Source organism: Anoplopoma fimbria, chromosome 6 (assembly GCF_027596085.1).
Source record: "Anoplopoma fimbria isolate UVic2021 breed Golden Eagle Sablefish chromosome 6, Afim_UVic_2022, whole genome shotgun sequence".
Lineage (NCBI taxonomy): Eukaryota > Metazoa > Chordata > Actinopteri > Perciformes > Anoplopomatidae > Anoplopoma > Anoplopoma fimbria.
Window position 1 is genome coordinate 24188151 of NC_072454.1, and position 17790 is coordinate 24205940.

The window sequence follows — 17790 nt, forward strand, 5'->3', positions numbered from 1 at the left end:
CTGTGAGTGTGAAGACCTGGCGCCGTGGAGTCTGTGAGAACTCTCCTGAGCTCATACATGTGTCCGCCCAGACTGAAACTGGGTGGTGGGTGGGGGGGCTCTGCAGAAACAGCTGTATCTGCTGCAGAGGTAGAGATGGGCTTTCATGTTGCTGATGCATACAGTAGCACCAGGGGCAAAGGTGTCAGGATAACCAGTCTGCTTAGTATTCTCATTTTAGACAACAAAAAAAACAACAGGTAACTTGTCCATGACTGATCTCATTTGAATCTCCATACCAGTTATCCAACATAGTTTTGATGAAAATCCTCTAGAGATATTGGGAAGTAACCAAGTAGGCCTTCACATTTCATTTTATTTACTTATTGAATTCGTATTTGTTTACTGCACTTATCCTATTCGTAGTAGTTTGTAGCACTTATTATATTCGTATTAGTCTGTTGCAATTATTGTTTTCGTAGTAATCTGCCTCTGCACTATACTTTTGCTCTGGTTTATGCTTTAAGATGCTTGTTTAAGAAAGGAGATGCACTTATGACTTCTGGTGACTAGTAGTTCTCTTGAATACCTATGTTGAATACACTTCCTGTAAGTCGCTTTGGATAAAAGCGTCTGCTAAATGACTGTAATGTAATGTAATGTAATGTAATTTTGAGGTACTTGTACTCTACTTGAGTATATATTTTATGCTTGTGTCTACTTCTACTTTACCACATTTCAGGACCCAATTTTGTACTTCACTATACTTAGTTAAAAATCATAACTATTGTGGCTTTTTTTAAATTAAGATTATAGACAGAGAGCATGTAATATGGGGCTCGACCAACTCCAGTAAGCAGTGCTTACATATTAATGCATCAATTAACCCAGCAATATATTACTATGGGTTATTCTGCAGTTTACGGTAAACGTTATTACCAATACTTTTACTTAATCTGAGTGCAGGACTTGTGATGACATTTTTAGTATCTTTCTTTAAGATAAATAAGGAATACTTCTTCCACTGCTGATTTATATGACACCCTTCTTGGGGGATTAAGTATTTAAGGAGCAGCTCCAAATTAAAGCACATAATCCTAATAATTGTGATCCCTGTATTACACGCGGGACTTGATCCGTGGTAATAAAAAAAATGTTTAGCTCCTCTGCTGTACTTCTGCACTATAACACTATTGTTCTATCTTTATTTTGTTGTATAGTATGTGTATTTATTGTCTGTGTAGTTGTATAGTATGTGTATTTATTGTCTGTGTAGTTGTATAGTATGTGTATTTATTGTCTGTGTAGTTGTATAGTATGTGTATTTATTGTCTGTGTAGTTGTATAGTATGTGTATTTATTGTCTGTGTAGTTGTATAGTATGTGTATTTATTGTCTGTGTAGTTGTATGTATGTGTATTTATTGTCTGTGTAGTTGTATAGTATGTGTATTTATTGTCTGTGTAGTTGTATAGTATGTGTATTTATTGTCTGTGTAGTTGTATAGTATGTGTATTTATTGTCTGTGTAGTTGTATAGTATGTGTATTTATTGTCTGTGTAGTTGTATAGTATGTGTATTTATTGTCTGTGTAGTATTTATTTGTATAGTATGTGTATTTATTGTCTGTGTAGTTGTATAGTATGTGTATTTATTGTCTGTGTAGTTGTATAGTATGTGTATTTATTGTCTGTGTAGTTGTATAGTATGTGTATTTATTGTCTGTGTAGTTGTATAGTATGTGTATTTATTGTCTGTGTAGTTGTATAGTATGTGTATTTATTGTCTGTGTAGTTGTATAGTATGTGTATTTATTGTCTGTGTAGTTGTATAGTATGTGTATTTATTGTCTGTGTCTGTGTAGTTGAGCTGCTGCAACACTTGAATTTCCCCCATGGGGATCAATAAAGGAATATAATAATATAATAATATAATAATAATAAAGGAATATAATAAATATAATAACAGTGACATGTGTTCAGAGCCCTCTGGTTCCCCGGTGAGCGCGGCGCCGGCTGCCCGGGAGCCTCACACATTACTCGGATCAAAGGTGTTACAGTAGCAACACAATCACGGCCGATTGTCGGTCCGTTCACATGTAAATATGTTAAAACAAGCTGGAGGAAGCTGGAGGGTGGAGCCGCAGACAGCAGTGGGACGCGAGGATCCCTTACATGAGCGCACATACCCAAAGAAAGGCCGCAGATATTGAGATATACATTAATAATACTGTATTATTAATGTATATCTCAATATCAAATATATTTGATATTGATATTTGATCATGAAAAGTATATATCTTATAATGTATTATTAATAATAATGTATTATTAATAAGATATATATCATCAATATCAAATCAAATATCAATATCAAAAACCGATGAAAAGTATATATCTAATAATGTATTATTAATACATTATAAGATATATTTGAGATATACATTAATAATACTGTATTATTAATGTATATCTCAATATCAAATATATTTGATATTGATATTTGATAATATCAATATCAAATATACCAAAACCGATGAAAAGTATATATCTTATAATGTATTAATAATACATACATCTCTGTATTAATAATACATTATAATATATATACTTTTCATCGGTTTTGGATGCTGTCTGTGAAGTTCCACCACGGTGACTGGTAGGGTCACATCGTGTCTGTTAGGGGCCACACATGAGGGGCCACACACCGGGGACAATGCCGCTAAACTGATCGTTTAGTTATAGGACAAAAGCAGATAAGAGGCAGGGGCCTGGTTGTCTCCTTCATCGGTGATCTGTTGACCACCACCACCACCACCACCACCCACCACCAGCACCACCACCCTTCTGGAGCTCTTTATCTCTGAGGCTTTGAAGATGAGCCCCGATGCCGTCAGATAGCATCAGATAAGAGGAAGAACCCGGGACGTCCTCCACACTGAGCCCATTTCCTCCGCTCTGCCTGCATGGGCTCTCTCTCTCTCTGGCCCCAAAAAGGGATAAAGCTGGGAGAAGAGACTGTATTGTAATTTCGTCAGGGGCCACTAAAGCCTGGATCTAGAAAAACAAAAACAAGAAAAAAAAAACTATGAGCTGTATTTTTTTCTCACTCACATAGTAAAGGCTTTCAATACATTTGGGAAGTTGTGGTGTTTTTTTTTTTTTTTTATATAGGAGCCATTTCAGGTTATTCTTGAAAAAAAAAAATGAAAATATTTAAATAAAACTAGCAATATCATCCTCTAGAAATATCCATTATAAGTCAAATTTCTGCATTCATAGGTTGGGTTTCCTTATACTTTAAAATCACTCAATGGTCCCTACAGAATGGTCCCCGTCAGCTCTGTATTCTTATACTCTGTATTCGTATACTCGTATACTCTTTTAATAATAATAATAATAATTAAGCCTTTATTAGTCCCACAATGGGGAAATTATTTCTCTGCATTTAACCCATCCCGGAGGAGCAGTGGGCTGCAATGAAGCGCCCGGGGAGCAACTTGGGGTTAGGTGTCTTGCTCAAGGACACCTCGGCATGTTGCCGGTAGAGGGGTTTGAACCACCAACCTTGTGGTTACGGGACAAGCGCTCTACCTCATGTGCCACAGCCCACAGTATTATTGCATAATACATACAATGCGTATGCATAATGTGTAAGCAGCCTTTTAATGTTGTGACAGGTTACAGGAGAGCACTGGATGTACTGTTGGTTAGAGTACTCTATCGCAGTGCATTGTTTATGTTTATGACATGCTTGCAGGTTTTGTAAAGGATCTACAGCTGTCAGATAAAAGTATGTGGAGTAAAATGTTAATATTCCACTTCTTAAATGTGGTAATGTAGAAATAGATAGAGGCATGAAAGGGAAAAACTCAACTAAAACGCAAGTAGCTCAAAATTGTTTCACAGTTGAGTTACTGTGCACGGATACATTCCACCACTTACACTTCATGACTTATATTTTGAGAACTCCATATAAATATGATTTTGAGTTGATAGTGATTCAGAAGTCCACTTTACATAAAGAAAACGATTCCGTTTGGGGCCTAAGAGACCTCAGGTGTTAAACACGGTTCAATACGATGGATTTCCATCTGCTCGATATCTGTGTTGGAGTTATAGTGCTGTTTAGGCAGCACCACCCCTCTCAAATCACACGTTAGCCGATTTTGAATCATCTTATTGGAGTTTTATAAGCGATTGATCAGAGGAGATTGAACTCGTGTTCCCCAAAACACGCAATATGACTATGTACGACAAAATACTGTTCATTTGTGGCCTATTTGGCAAAAAATAAATAAATGTCTTCACACGCCGCCCATGTAACATTCGTAACTCCCTTCATCAGATGTGCAAACCCATACATTATGAAATTAAAGCTGAGGTCACCAAATACGGATAATGCTTATGATGCATATGTGATACATTGTCCTCATGGTCAAGTTTTGCATACTGGCCTAAGATAAAATGTAAGTATTACACCACAGCAAATTCTCAGTGATAGTTAAGAGGAAGGATTGCAAGCACACTAAACGTTGACTATGCAGTATTTTAACTCCCTACATGAGGAGAGCTCCTTCCACACTTTTCACTTCCTCAGAAGGAAGTCTCAGCGCTGTAACCTGCCACACAGCCGCGCTACCACAGATAGTGTCTGACAATAACGCACTTTGGCAAGAGGGGGCTTATAAAATCTCATTTATTTGGCTGAATTAAGCAAATCTTCATGGCACGTCACATTCCATCTCCACGGTGTGCTTCACAGCGGAAGACCGTGGGGAGAGAGAGAGAGAGAGAGAGAGATAGGGCAGGAAAATAGAAAAATAGACATCAACTGAACACCGTCCCTCAAATGACATTTTGCACACTGAAATCCCATTAAGTTCTAGCATTTTCTCTGTAACAGTAAGGTATCGTCATGACAGTCGCATAGCTTTTGCCATGCACGACACATTTATTGATAATAAATGCAATCACGTCACGTTGCGCTGTTTGAATGGGATTCATATTTAGATATTAATTAACCAATCTAGTCGTATAAATCTCATTAGGTACACAAAGAGAAAAAAAATACACTTTGTATGTTACCAAAATATCAATAAACTCTTCGTTAAATTTAATACATTCGGAGTTATTTTGTCTCGTTTTCTACAAGTCACACACGTTTTAGCAACATCACATTTTTTATGTTTACCATGGCTGGATTCTAAAAACGAGCTGCTGGGCCCCTATTAACCCAAAATTCTTTCACCTTTCTGTGAGAAGTGCGCAGTACTCCCATGCTAGAATGACACACGTGCCCAGGTTTGTTGTGTCATAACATTAAATATAATTTAATCTAGAAAATATGAACCTCTTAAGTACAGTATCATCTTGGAATAATGAATGTCCTGAAACTACATCTTGACACAAGATCACTCTTCAGGACAGGGCCTCAGGATTATGTTACAGGGCTCCTGTATTCTCCGTCAGAACTGGTTTTCAAATGGTTGAACATATGACATTTTTTGGGGGTTGCTGCTGATTTACGAAACTTCTGAAACGGCTAAATCCGACCTCTTCGCACAGTAATTGGCCAGGTGTGCAGAGGAGAGAAAGGAGCCAGGGTTAGATCTCCTTTTTTCCATTCTTTACACAACTCTTGTGTTATTCTTTATCAAGTTTTGTGTGTATAAACAATTGCAACACTACAATTGTGGCACAGTTTAAAAGTGTGCGCAGTTATCCCTCATCGTGTCTTGCACTTCTCTATGATCGCAGGCTTTTCAATCTGCGTTCCAGTGTGGCTGCTTTCATGTTATTTTTGCCTTCAAATGTGGTCGTACAAAGAGTGATAGTAACCAGTTTTTCTTGTAGCATCACCCGGTCGTAAGGGTCTACAGCCGAGCTAGCTAAATGCTAATGCCAGCGTGGTAACAGGCTCACAATGACAATGCAAACACATACATACATAATGTTCCCAATCTTCGTTTAGCCTGTTAGCATGCTAACATTTGCTCATTAGCATTAAAAAACTACGTACAGCTTAAGTTGTCAATATGTCAAAATCATTAGTGGCCAAATTGACATTTTTAAACTGGTGATGGTGGAAAGAAAAGAGATGTGATCACAGGAGTTGTCACAATTTATCCTGTGTGACACATGATTATTTAAATCAAATTTCAAGCCAATCGATCCGATAGTTCTCCAGATATCTGACCGAAAACCACAAACGTGAACCTCATTGTAAAGCGAGAGGAAGAGTTAATCATCAGAGTAATTGGGAGTCGTCCTCTTGGGGGGCCCAATGAATATTCAAACAAACTTACATGGCAACCCATGTACTAGTTGTTGAGTCATTTCCGTTTGGGCCAAAGTGATGACATTGCAAATCCCAGAGCCCTGGTTAGAAAAGCAGAATTCCGTGCTTTAATGGTGGTGCATATTCCCAAACATCAGTTGAGAATAATCATTTTACCTGCCCAGTGAACCTGTGGCTTTTGGAGGCCCTTGGGGGTCTCGGGCCCTGGTGCACTTGCCCACTTTGCCATGTTGGTAATCCAGCCTTGATGTAGGACGCGCAGTCTGCATTTGTGCCATGTTCAGTCCATGTATGATGCCTTAACAGTTAAATTACGGGATCAATCGCAGACAATGAATTAAAAATGTCAGTATGTTAGCCGAGAAAGAATCATTGCAAATGATAAACGTCACCTATTACTGCTCTTTTTGGAAAGAAATGACTAATACTAACTGAGGCAAACTCTCTGTGTAATCTTCAGGGTGTGAGTTATAAATAAAGTTTGCCTGACAGTCTAAACTGATTTACTGACTTCAGTTAAGGGACCTTTGACAGATACTGAACATGTGACAAAGTTTTCCAGTTCACAAGGCTCTGCTGCCAGGACAACAGAGGCATCAGAGGGTCGTGGCTTGGGCTTGGAGCCTGAGTCTGGGCTTGGACATGAGGTGTTGACCCGGTGCTGGTGACTCGCTCTGGGCTTCTGAGATGTCTCTGGGTCGGGCTCATTGGAAAGAGGCCTTTACCCTCCTCAGCTTGTCCTGGATCCTCCGCGTTTGTCGCTCGCTGGTCTGCTGGAAGCTGTCGTCGTTGTCGGCGGCCAAGAGGTGGATGTCAGAGGTGGCGAGCCGGGCGATGCGGCGCTGAAGGTAGGCCTGCAGCTCCCGGTCCGGGCTGTAAGGGTACACAGCCTCCTGGAAGGCATGGACCTGACTCACAACCTTCGCTATGCTCCTTGAGCCGAGGACAGATGGGCGAGAGCACGGGGGCAGCACCAATTGGGAATAAAAGAACAGAAGGAAAAGTGAAAACACGAAAAGCATTTCTATCAATGTGCAAGTTTCCTTCCTGGCAGCAGCATCGGTTTTGTCTGTGACCTGATTTGAAGAGAGCGGGAATAACTCCGGCTCCATAGCAACCAGCTGCGTCTCCGCCTTTCCCTGCTCGATCTCCTGACCCCAGCATCTGGCTACAGCCAGTCGCCTCTCAGCATCTGGCCCGAAACCTCTTTTCCAATCAAACCGCATCCCACGGGCGCCATCTGGCGCCACACCGGCACCCCAACCGACAACCCAAATCCGACAGCTGTGCCATTACCATCCAACCGCCACTTGTTGTGACCTCAGCATCTGGTCGGCCATATTGGAAGTGAAGGAGAAGGACACAGGGAAAATGTGTCCTCGTAGCGAGTTGGCCGACTTTGTCATAGATGGATTCTCGGGATGTGGAGGGAAAGCTGATATTCAGTTAATGACACTAACTGTTTATATATTGTGTCACTGGATGGGACAGGTAGGCTAATTTTACTGGCTGTATGTCCATTTCACCAATATCACACCTCTAACAGAAACAAATGAGTGCAAATTACAGCATGCAGTAACATCATGTTGTAATGTAAAGGGGACTGGGCTTTTTATAAACATATCGATTGCTATTAGCGGTTGTAGCGGCGCCACAGCTAGTCATTATTTTAAATATTAGATATGCCTTAGTCCCCTACTCTACAGTCTGTTTACATACGACTGTGTTGCCAAATGTAATAACAGCATAGGGAAATTTGATGCTACCACAGGGATTGGAGTGTTAAATGAAAGGGAAGGGACATATGTATCCGGCGTCAAGGCAACAACCTCTCCCAAAATTTTGAGGAAGCAAGAAGATCAATGTTGATATTAGGGAAGTCCAAAACTGTTCAGCCACCAGTTTACATCAATGGCGTCTCTGTTGAAATTGTGATAGAAATAAACCATTAGGATATTTTTAAACTTTAAGAGTTAATATCAAAGCAAATAGATTAAGTGATAAAATTACTAGCATGGAAAATAAATATATATCAGCACGTGAATAAATCACTTCACAAGTAGGCCTGTGTTTTCAAACATTTTGTAATGCTCACAATTTATTCGACAGAGATTTTCATCACATAAAACAGAATTCATAATAACATGTCTGAACAGAGACTAAATTCTTCGGTTAGACCTACTGGTTTCCCTCTCTATTCTATGCCCCGTATCACCTTTCTTTTATTTTTTTATCAACCAACCAATTAGACCTCCTTAAAAGAATGCAACATACCTATCAACGGGGTCACCCACACCTCCTCACTAAGCATAAAGTTTCTGTCGGACAAGCACTTTGATAATCCACGGCGATATATTTATTATTGTAGAAGTTCTTCTCATTGTTGTTGTCTCTCATTATTCTTATTATATATATATAGTCTTGAGGGATGTGAGAGCTGGGCCAGATGCATTTCAGTGCATCTGAATGTTCAACTGCACTTTTTAATGTATATGACAATAAACTTCTGCTGGATAAACTAGATAATGGTCATTGTTCACAATGCATTAGTATTTGTGTTTTTCTAATTGTATTGTAATGTGTATTTACATATGATATAACAGAAAATGTAAGTGTGTGCTTATCCAATATTTCCCTATCCAAAAGATGGATTGCGCCGTTGTGAATCATTAGATTTTTTATGTAATTCAAATTTGTTGCTCTGCGAAGGATTTTCATAAAAAACGTATTTAAGTTTTTGTAGAGAAAGTTTTTATGATCCCCAAAAATATTTTTCACATTCATTTGATGGAAAGTTAATATTCATACCATCAAATGTGTGTATGAGGTTCAATAAATCAGACAGTAACATCGGTCCAGTTTTACTTGACACGGATGTATTCTTCCAATAAATCAATTATTTCAAATTACTTGACTATTATTAATAAAGAAAAAGAAAAGAAAATACCATATTTTAGTAGTAATAATGATTATTACTTTCAATAATATTATTTCAAAAATAATAAGACCAACAAAGCAAAAATGAGATACATAATTGATCATTTGTGAAATGAGCTTGAAGCGTAAATCAACAATTAGCATTCTGCATGTGGAGCCGACTCATTTTATTCTCTCAGTATTAAGAAAGGGGTAATGTTCAGTGAGCCAGTTATCGGGTCTTTAATCATTTTGAAGTGGGTTCATTTCGCAATAATGACTCGCTCGCTGTACTATTTCCCTCTTATTGCATGGCTACTTACTAAATGAATGAATCATTTGATACAAAATATTGATTTAAAAACGATTTATTTTATTTATTATAAGTAGAATTACCGCCGTACAGTTCTAAGCTTTAACCAACCAGTCATGTTGCCGTTTACATCCATGTCTGTCTAAAATGTCATCCCTTCATCATTTTATCCTATTAGATATTTATGTGAAATTGTCATAATTACCGTATTAATTCTTGAGTTATGGTCGTAAATGTGTTTTCTGAGGTCAACTAAAATCTAAATAGTTCATCTTTGAATCCAAGTGGACTTTTGTGCCATATTTTAAGAAATTCCCTCAAGGTATTCCTAAGATATTGTGTTCACGAGAATGGACCTATCACCGGCGCGGATGCATAAAATGTATCTTATTGCTTTCTCTAAAAAAATATTCCTCTCGCCTTGTAAAAAGATCAGGACTGCGTCCATAGCAACGGTCTGTTATTCATAATAATAATAATAATAATAGAGCGTAGAATGCAGTAATTGACCAATCAGAATCAAGTATTCAACAAATCTGTCCCGTTAGTAGACAGATCAGAGGTACTACAGAAAAAATATGCAAATAAAGTTAAGGATCAGTGCTCTAGTAATTAAAAAGATAGACTTTTTTTTATCATTATTTGCGTTTGGACGTGTGTTGCCAACTATAGGAATTTTTAGTAGGCTGTTTGAACTGATCATGAATTAAACTCTTTAAGTTAAGGTCAACAGCAGCTTATTACAGATCTATAAATAAGTTCCCCTCACCTGAGCTTGGTCCACTTGTACGCTCCAGTAGTGAGCGTGAAGGCTCCGATCTCCAGCTGCTGGACGTGCATGGCCAGGATGTGCGCCGACGGCAGGGTGGGCCTCCTCCTCGTGTGTTCTCCCCCCATCAGACACAGGTCGTCACTCTTCAGAAACACCTGAGGAGAGACAAATGTATCCGTACGATAAATAAATGAGTTCTTACTGGGATAGAACATTTAAAAAAAAAAAATCCAATTAAGCCAAAGTCTCAGGTGCCTGACGCAGTAATAAGCATGACGATGTAGCGATTGAAAGACTCAACAAATTTACCCGTTTTACATTTCAAAGCCAAGAGAGCATACATGATTCTCTTTATTACAGCTTAGCAGGAAAGTTGCCAAGAGAGTGATGCATGTTGTTCGACGCATCGGGTTCTTTTGGGGGTAACTTTTCAGATGCAGAGCCAGCTGTGAGCTCTCACCACACAGGCGAGTAGCTCGAAGCTGTTTTTCTATCGATTTGTTTGCCCTGCAGCCCAGTTTCACAATATGTGACCAGCCTGGCTTTCAGTTACAAACAACATACGTGCGTGCTTGCTCAAACACACATGCATACACACATACGCACACACACACACACACACCTGCACAGCCCGTAGCTCCTCCAGGATCTCGCACACCTTGGAAGACAGATGTTTCCAAGCCTGTTGGCAAGAAGGGAGGAAGTTTTATTAGGTACTGCAGCTCCAATAAGGAAGAATAATTATACCTTGGCTTCAATGCAACACAAGAGTAAATTAATACAACCCGTGGAAATATGGAAATTTATTATATATTCCTGACACTGGTGTCTTTTAATTGTGGGTTTTTTAAATTACTCATATTCACCGGCAACACTCCTCCTCACTGCGCTCGCACTTTCTACATCTTATTTGAATGCATTAATGCAAATTTCTCATTTGTGAAACTAATTAAATACCACCCAATTCTATCACAGCAGAAGAAAATATTTAGCTGCAGGGCATCTGACTTATTACAGAAGCTCAAGAGTTGGTGTGAGGAGGAATTCATGAGATGCAGCCTTACCGGTAATTGCCTGACAATCACGTTCTCCAGACCTCCGAGGACCTGCATGGCGGTGGCAAAGTTCCTCGACTCGTAGCAGTGTTTTCCTATCCACAGATACTTTGTCAGCAAAGCAACTTGTGTCTGCAAGGGAGGAGAGCTGGCAATGAATAAGTGCCGAATGAGGCAAAATGCAAAAATCTGGTAGGTCTTTAGAATGGTATCTTTTTTGGGGGACTGCGGGAGGCTGCATAATGAAGCTGGAAAAATAAGAAAAATACTACATGTAGAAAATATTCAAGTGTGCTTGGTTATGTGTGAACAAAACATCTTGAAGGGGTTAAAATGTCTTGAAATGCTAATTGCATCTGAGATGTTGAATGGCAGATGCAGTGTAAATTTAAACCCTGAACGCATTTCAAGCGTCTTGTGAAGTGACACAAAAGCAATTGAAATCAGTGGACGTGTCATTGCTAAAACCATTTGAACTAGTGGTGTGACCATTGCTGGACTGTGATCGATACGGTTCCCCCCTCATGGTTTGGCATGCATGTAAACCGCAGATTAATTATACAGTTTAATGTTAACCAACAGAGTGTGAAATAAAATTTGACTAACGATCGTTGTCTGTAATATTCAGTAAAATATGCGATCAGGACATCAGCATTAATACTTTTCTAGTAGCCGATCTCTGATAATGTTACTATGCTACAATCAAACAACAATATGGATAAATCAATGATCAGCAATTAGTATAGGCGTCAAAAAAATGCAATCAGGGATCTCTAAAAGTTTAAGCCTGTAAGCAGTTTTAATGTAAGCTTGTATGTGAGCGATTTAAAGTAGTTGAACCGTAGCAGTTGAACCTTTTCAAAAATAAATACAACCTCATGTTTTGTCAATCACTTTACACACGGACACCAAAACCTTCGTCCAAAATCAACAGGTTGGATTTTATAGGTTGGATTTTCTGCGTTTTTTTGCATCCGGAAAAAGCTTTTAGAGAGTTGTTTGACAACTCAAAGTCACGATGCATGCAAATCATCCAACATGGCTCCTGATAAGCAGTATCCCTTTGTTTCTCACTAAACATGGTCATCCATAGATTTGGGCAGGGGATTGAAAAACAGCCTGGAATTGGAAATGAAAGCAAAACAAACATGTGTAAAAGATTAAACAGTACTGGTTGTCCTCAAGGCAGCTAAACTTCTTGCTAATGTCATTAATTCATTCATTCATTAGCCCCATCTAGGACCAGCGCTTTCTGTTTCGTCTCATTTAGCAAATTTTGGAAACAGATACAATAATAAAAGACATCGGACTCAGTGTCCAAGGTTTCTGTGCGTAACGATTATTATCAGATGACAAATTAAGAACACATACAAAAAAAATATTGGAAATTAGCTTATTATTTAAAAAAAATGATGGAATTGGTTTAATATGTTCCATTTCCTAACCGTCTATGAACCACTCAACCATGAGATTCGAGAGGCAACAGAAAGCCCACATGGGGAAAGTCTGTGACTGACATGAGAGTCCGGGTCCGATGAGAAATCAAAGCACAGGCTGTGTGGCTTTTTTCCCAGCTGAGCGCTGCTTTCATGAGTTATGTCTCCTCTCACCTTGACGGAGTCACAGATGACTATTTCAGCAGAGATCCAGTTAGCAACACTGTCAGCATATGTGAGCAGTTGCTGAAGGTAGCTGTCTGATGGCGTCTCCTCACACACGAGTAGGCCGCTGCCCTCTGCTGGAGGGATATGCTGAGACACATTCCTGGTGGAGGAGGGGGGGGACAAAATGATTACTGAAACAATAATACATTGATTAGTTTATTAACTACCAGGAACTTTTTTATAGGTGATTAGTTGCTTTAGTCAAGCAAAAATGTCAAAGATTATCTGGTTGAAATGTGAGGTATGTGTCGTTTCTCTTTTTATGTTTTTCGGGTTTTGAACTGATGGTTGGGGGGAAAAAAATGTTTTGGAGACGTCCCCTTAGGCTCCAGAAAACACTAATAGGTATTTTAATTCACATTCCTTTTTGAACATCTTAAACTCTCCTATGACGCCGACATCTTTGGCCGACAGGACTGTCTTTCAGAGGCTGTAGCGTGTTAAATGTGAATAGTGAGAGGTAACTATATGGCAGAATAAAAAACAACATCAATATTATTCACATATTAATTTATGATACTAATTAAAAAAGTTAAATATATTATACCAAATGTACTTTGATTGATTTAAGAATAAAATGTATGTTTAACTGTGTAATCTGTTTATTTTAAGATTGCACCTGAGGGCAGATGTTTTTTTTTAAGATAAGATTATTTTTAAGGCCCCTGGCAACGGAGAGAAGCAAAGTAGCCTCAGTTTGAATGTCCCTTTATTCACTTGGGGCAACTTGTTAAAAAGACATATTCATCATTAATAGCCTTGTCTTTACATTGCTGTCTACAGTACATTTAATAAAAATTACGTTAAAATTTTGATTGAAAAAAGGGGATTTTTTATTTAGCATTTACATTGCTGCAATTGCAATACTACATTATATTATATATGTTTAGCAGACGCTGCTACAGACAGTTCACTGTCACATACTGTGTGGAACAGGAGAAAAAATGTACGAAGGAAAGTAAACTCTGTACATACAAACAGGAGAGAAAAAAACGAAGAAATCAGAGAAACATAAAGAATGTGAACGCGTCCCTTCAGGACACAAGGGCTCAGTGAATAGAAAGGAAAGGAAACAAATGCTATGGCCTTCACAGTTTTCACACAAGTACTAAGTGTGTAAAGCTGGAACATTGCACTCACTTGTTCAAGGTGGAGACCTTTACCCTGACTCCTTGTACTCTGGAGTTTAGAAAATGAACCGGATGACATCCTTGGAACATCCCCTGCGAAACAAGATGTATAACTGTACTATTGGATCAGGACTGTCAACTGTATTCGTAAAGGCATGTCTCCCTCTAGTGGTAAACAGAGATAACAACAACTGGAGTGCCAGGTGTGGGGAGTGGGTCTGTGTACCTACCTGCTGCAGCAGGGTGAGCTGCTGGGTAATGTGCTGTGCGCCGTTTTCATTCCGGCTGAAGGGGATACGCTCCTCACTCTGCAGGCAGACGTTGGAGAGGTCGTCCACCAGGGAGCCGTAGCAAGGCATGGGCAGGGCTGTGGCGATGGAGAAGGCCTTGTCTTTGGGCAGGGACGCAGAGGGCTCCACCACTCTGGAGAATCTCCACTGCGGAGTTGAGAAAGAGATTTTAACAAGACAGGAGTCATGCTCTGAATCATTTCAACACAATGGCAATACATTAATACAGATTTCATGCAGGGTGCTTTAGTTCAACAGTAGAATCAATAGATAAGATTTACATTTAAAATAAAGTTTACTTAAAAGTCAGATCTCCTCTAAATAAAAACTGAAGATGTATGTCTTTTATTTTGGTAGGCCAGTGTTTGCATGTGTGTTTTCCCCAAAAGAAGCTTAGTCCAGAAAATCTTGGACTGATCAACAAGAGCTGAACCTGCAGGTACTAGGTAACATCAAACTGCAAAATGAATGCCTTTTTCTATTGTATTGTAGTTGACTGTTATAAAAAAACAAAACATGAAAGGTTGAGAAGAACAGCGTTATCGTTTTTAATTTGATGACAGAAGTAAGGAAAGAGGTGTTTATTTACACAATGAAAACACAGAATAGCATAACTCGTCAGCTGTATTAGACTGACCTTTCTCCCAAGGTCCTCAGTAGATGAATGCACACTCATAGAATCATCATCTTCCTCAATGCTGACTAGGCTTCCTCTTCCCTGGATCCAAGTCGTACAAGGGGCGCTGTGGAGAGCGGCAAGAAGGGCCTCCCCTCGGCTGTCTACAGGAATCACCTGTGGGGGGTAAAAAAAAAAAATGAAGCAACTACAGAATGTAGACATTGCATGTTTCACAAAGAGCAAAAAAGGAATGTTTTTCTCCGTAGAGTGCACAGCAACCTGTATGCTTATGTGTTTACCTCAGTATTGAGGAAGTTTTCTAACGTGTCCACAAGGCTGGACTTCGGTGTGAAGTCCACCTGTTTACAGTCTGTTATCCAGAACTGGAGCAGGTCCAAGCTGCGATGGAAGATCTTTACACTGTCTCCTGACATGTCTGGACCTTGTCTGCCAGGGAAAACAAAACATTATGGTCATGCAAGCAGCACAGGCCGTTTCATACTGTGTGATATTGGGTATTGCAGCTTGTAGTTAAAATGAGGACTGGAGATGCTCCTTTTTTCTCTTCTTGGCATGCATGCTGTACTGTGCATAGTTGTTTACATGTATTCATGAGGTACTGGGTATACAGTACCTTGCGGCACAGATGCATTTTTCCATTATGAACTGCAGTAATTCCTCGGGAGTGCAGAGGAAACGATAGGTATACAGGAACTGCTGGATGAAGCCCTCCATGGCAGCGTTTCTGTGAGGAGAGGGAGCATAACGACACTGAAGCTCAGAAAGCAACAAAGTTTAAAAGATTAAAAAAACAGAATGTGAAGAGGTTACAGTGTTGACGTTATGTTAAAGACTTCTATATATTGCGTTGCAGAGATTCTACTGAAATGAGCACGCTAACCAGCTAGCCCAAGTCCTAGATTTCACTCTGATAAACAAACTATCAAAGTGTATACAAACTGTACAGTTAGTGGCAGAGTAAACACACAGATGAATGAAACAATAGATACTAATTGTTTCTTTTTTTACACTGATGGCAGTAAATTGAGATTGTATGGACCCAGTAGTAGAGGTGAAATGCTGCCCCCTACTTGTTTGGAGCATGTGACCAGATCTTACACAGTCAGTTTTCAATAAAGTGGAGCATAAAACATTCCAATGTCAATCAAGGAATATTAAAACCAATGGCAACACAAGAATGAACATAGAAATATTTTCAATGCAGCTCCTCATCCTGCTCAACCTAAATGTTTTTCAGCATTATCCCTCAACTCTTCCAGCCCTCTCAGAGCGTTTGGGAGATGTTAAACCTCCCTGGGGCTTCCTCACTAGTTGCCCTGATGCGCCCTTTCAGTTGGATCATACCAAAGCCCCCAACCATCACAACGTTAGTGTTGTAGTGGGGGTCATGTGAGCTGCCAGACAAATGGGCATTCATGAGGATCAACAAAGTCAGAGGTTCTTAAACCAAAAAACAAAGTATGCACATAAAACAAAGTTTTATTATTTTCTACATAAATATAAACAAGCAAAACATAAATTTGCTTTCAATAATAATTACAATAATGTTCAAAAGCCACATAAATTGCTGTATTATATTGAACCAACCCAATACATATCCAATATGTTGGACAGACACTTTCCAATTATCATGGCCAATGTGAACCTGCATTATATTTGATCAATGATCAGTCTGTCGTCTTTTTAGGAGAACTATCTGTTAATAAAAAATATACATTGTTTTTTTTACCCAAAATACAGGTTAGTTTTTTCAGCCCTAAATAGTATCTAAAGTTTTCCCTACAAGCTGCATAACAAAAAGGTATAGGGCAGCTTGAGCGCTGGCTGAGAGGCAAAGTCCGGGGCAAAACATTTGTATATTGCTACCGTTTGTAAAGCTTAATTACTGCGCATTTAACCCATCCCGGAGGAGCAGGGCTGCAATGAAGGCGGGGAGATGGGGATACCATTTTGAACCACCAAAAAAGAACAAAAGTTGGATTATGAAAATTGAGGGCTACATGTTCCTCCTGTCAGAGGAAATTATCCCCTTGTTAAGTTCTTAGTGTGAATGTAATTTGACTGAAATGCTAATACATGTACTCATTTGTTTGTACTCATTTGTTAGATAAGCCACCGTTTGCATGAGCCGAAAACAAGCCTCATCATCGCTTTTAGAAGTGAAAAAACAAACAGCTTCAGCTTGAGGCAGTGAGAACTAAAAGTGGCTAAAAAAATGATGGAACGTGTTCCTGTTTCCCTGAGTGTTGATGCGGTTTCCCATGGCAACAGATACAAACCAGATGCTCAGGGGCAGCAGTGATAGTGTCATTGTTTATGGATCAGAAGTAGCGTCGGAATAAAATGTTCGTAACCACCTACACGTCGAGTTGGAACAGTGAGAGCAAGACTGAATGAGTATGCCAACAGGAGAAGAAAATAAAAACCTAAATATAATTGGAGGAATAATGAAGTTTATGTTAGACAATGCATTTACTGTACATTTATTGTTAAGCTCATTAGAAGCGGCATAAAGAGTGTCTCTAACCCAATGAATGCACAGCTTTAACTGTTTTAATGCACTCAGGTGCAATATGGATATTAAAATAATATTTATGCCGACATTCTATATTTTGCAAAAGTGCAGTCTATAGAGCAATATCCAGTTCCAACAACAAAAAAAGAGTTGATGAATTTTCTTGGCCTCTTTGGATATTTTAAGAGTTTGTAATTTTCAACAGTCGTTGCACCA

General features: G+C 39.1%; 1 protein-coding gene across 1 annotated transcript in view; it reads right to left on the reverse strand.

The window, feature by feature from the left end:
• Nucleotides 1-6983: 6983 nt before the first annotated feature.
• Nucleotides 6984-17790, reverse strand: part of LOC129092776 (kinase non-catalytic C-lobe domain-containing protein 1) — a 36172-nt gene continuing 25365 nt past the window's right edge. The window contains exons 22-31 of the mRNA XM_054600790.1: nucleotides 15673-15783; nucleotides 15338-15485; nucleotides 15057-15212; nucleotides 14360-14566; nucleotides 14140-14222; nucleotides 12946-13099; nucleotides 11345-11467; nucleotides 10903-10962; nucleotides 10278-10435; nucleotides 6984-7212 (exon numbers count right to left, since the gene is read on the reverse strand). Of these exons, the coding sequence (XP_054456765.1) occupies nucleotides 6984-7212; nucleotides 10278-10435; nucleotides 10903-10962; nucleotides 11345-11467; nucleotides 12946-13099; nucleotides 14140-14222; nucleotides 14360-14566; nucleotides 15057-15212; nucleotides 15338-15485; nucleotides 15673-15783 (1429 nt within the window). The remainder of the gene's footprint in view (nucleotides 7213-10277; nucleotides 10436-10902; nucleotides 10963-11344; nucleotides 11468-12945; nucleotides 13100-14139; nucleotides 14223-14359; nucleotides 14567-15056; nucleotides 15213-15337; nucleotides 15486-15672; nucleotides 15784-17790) is intronic.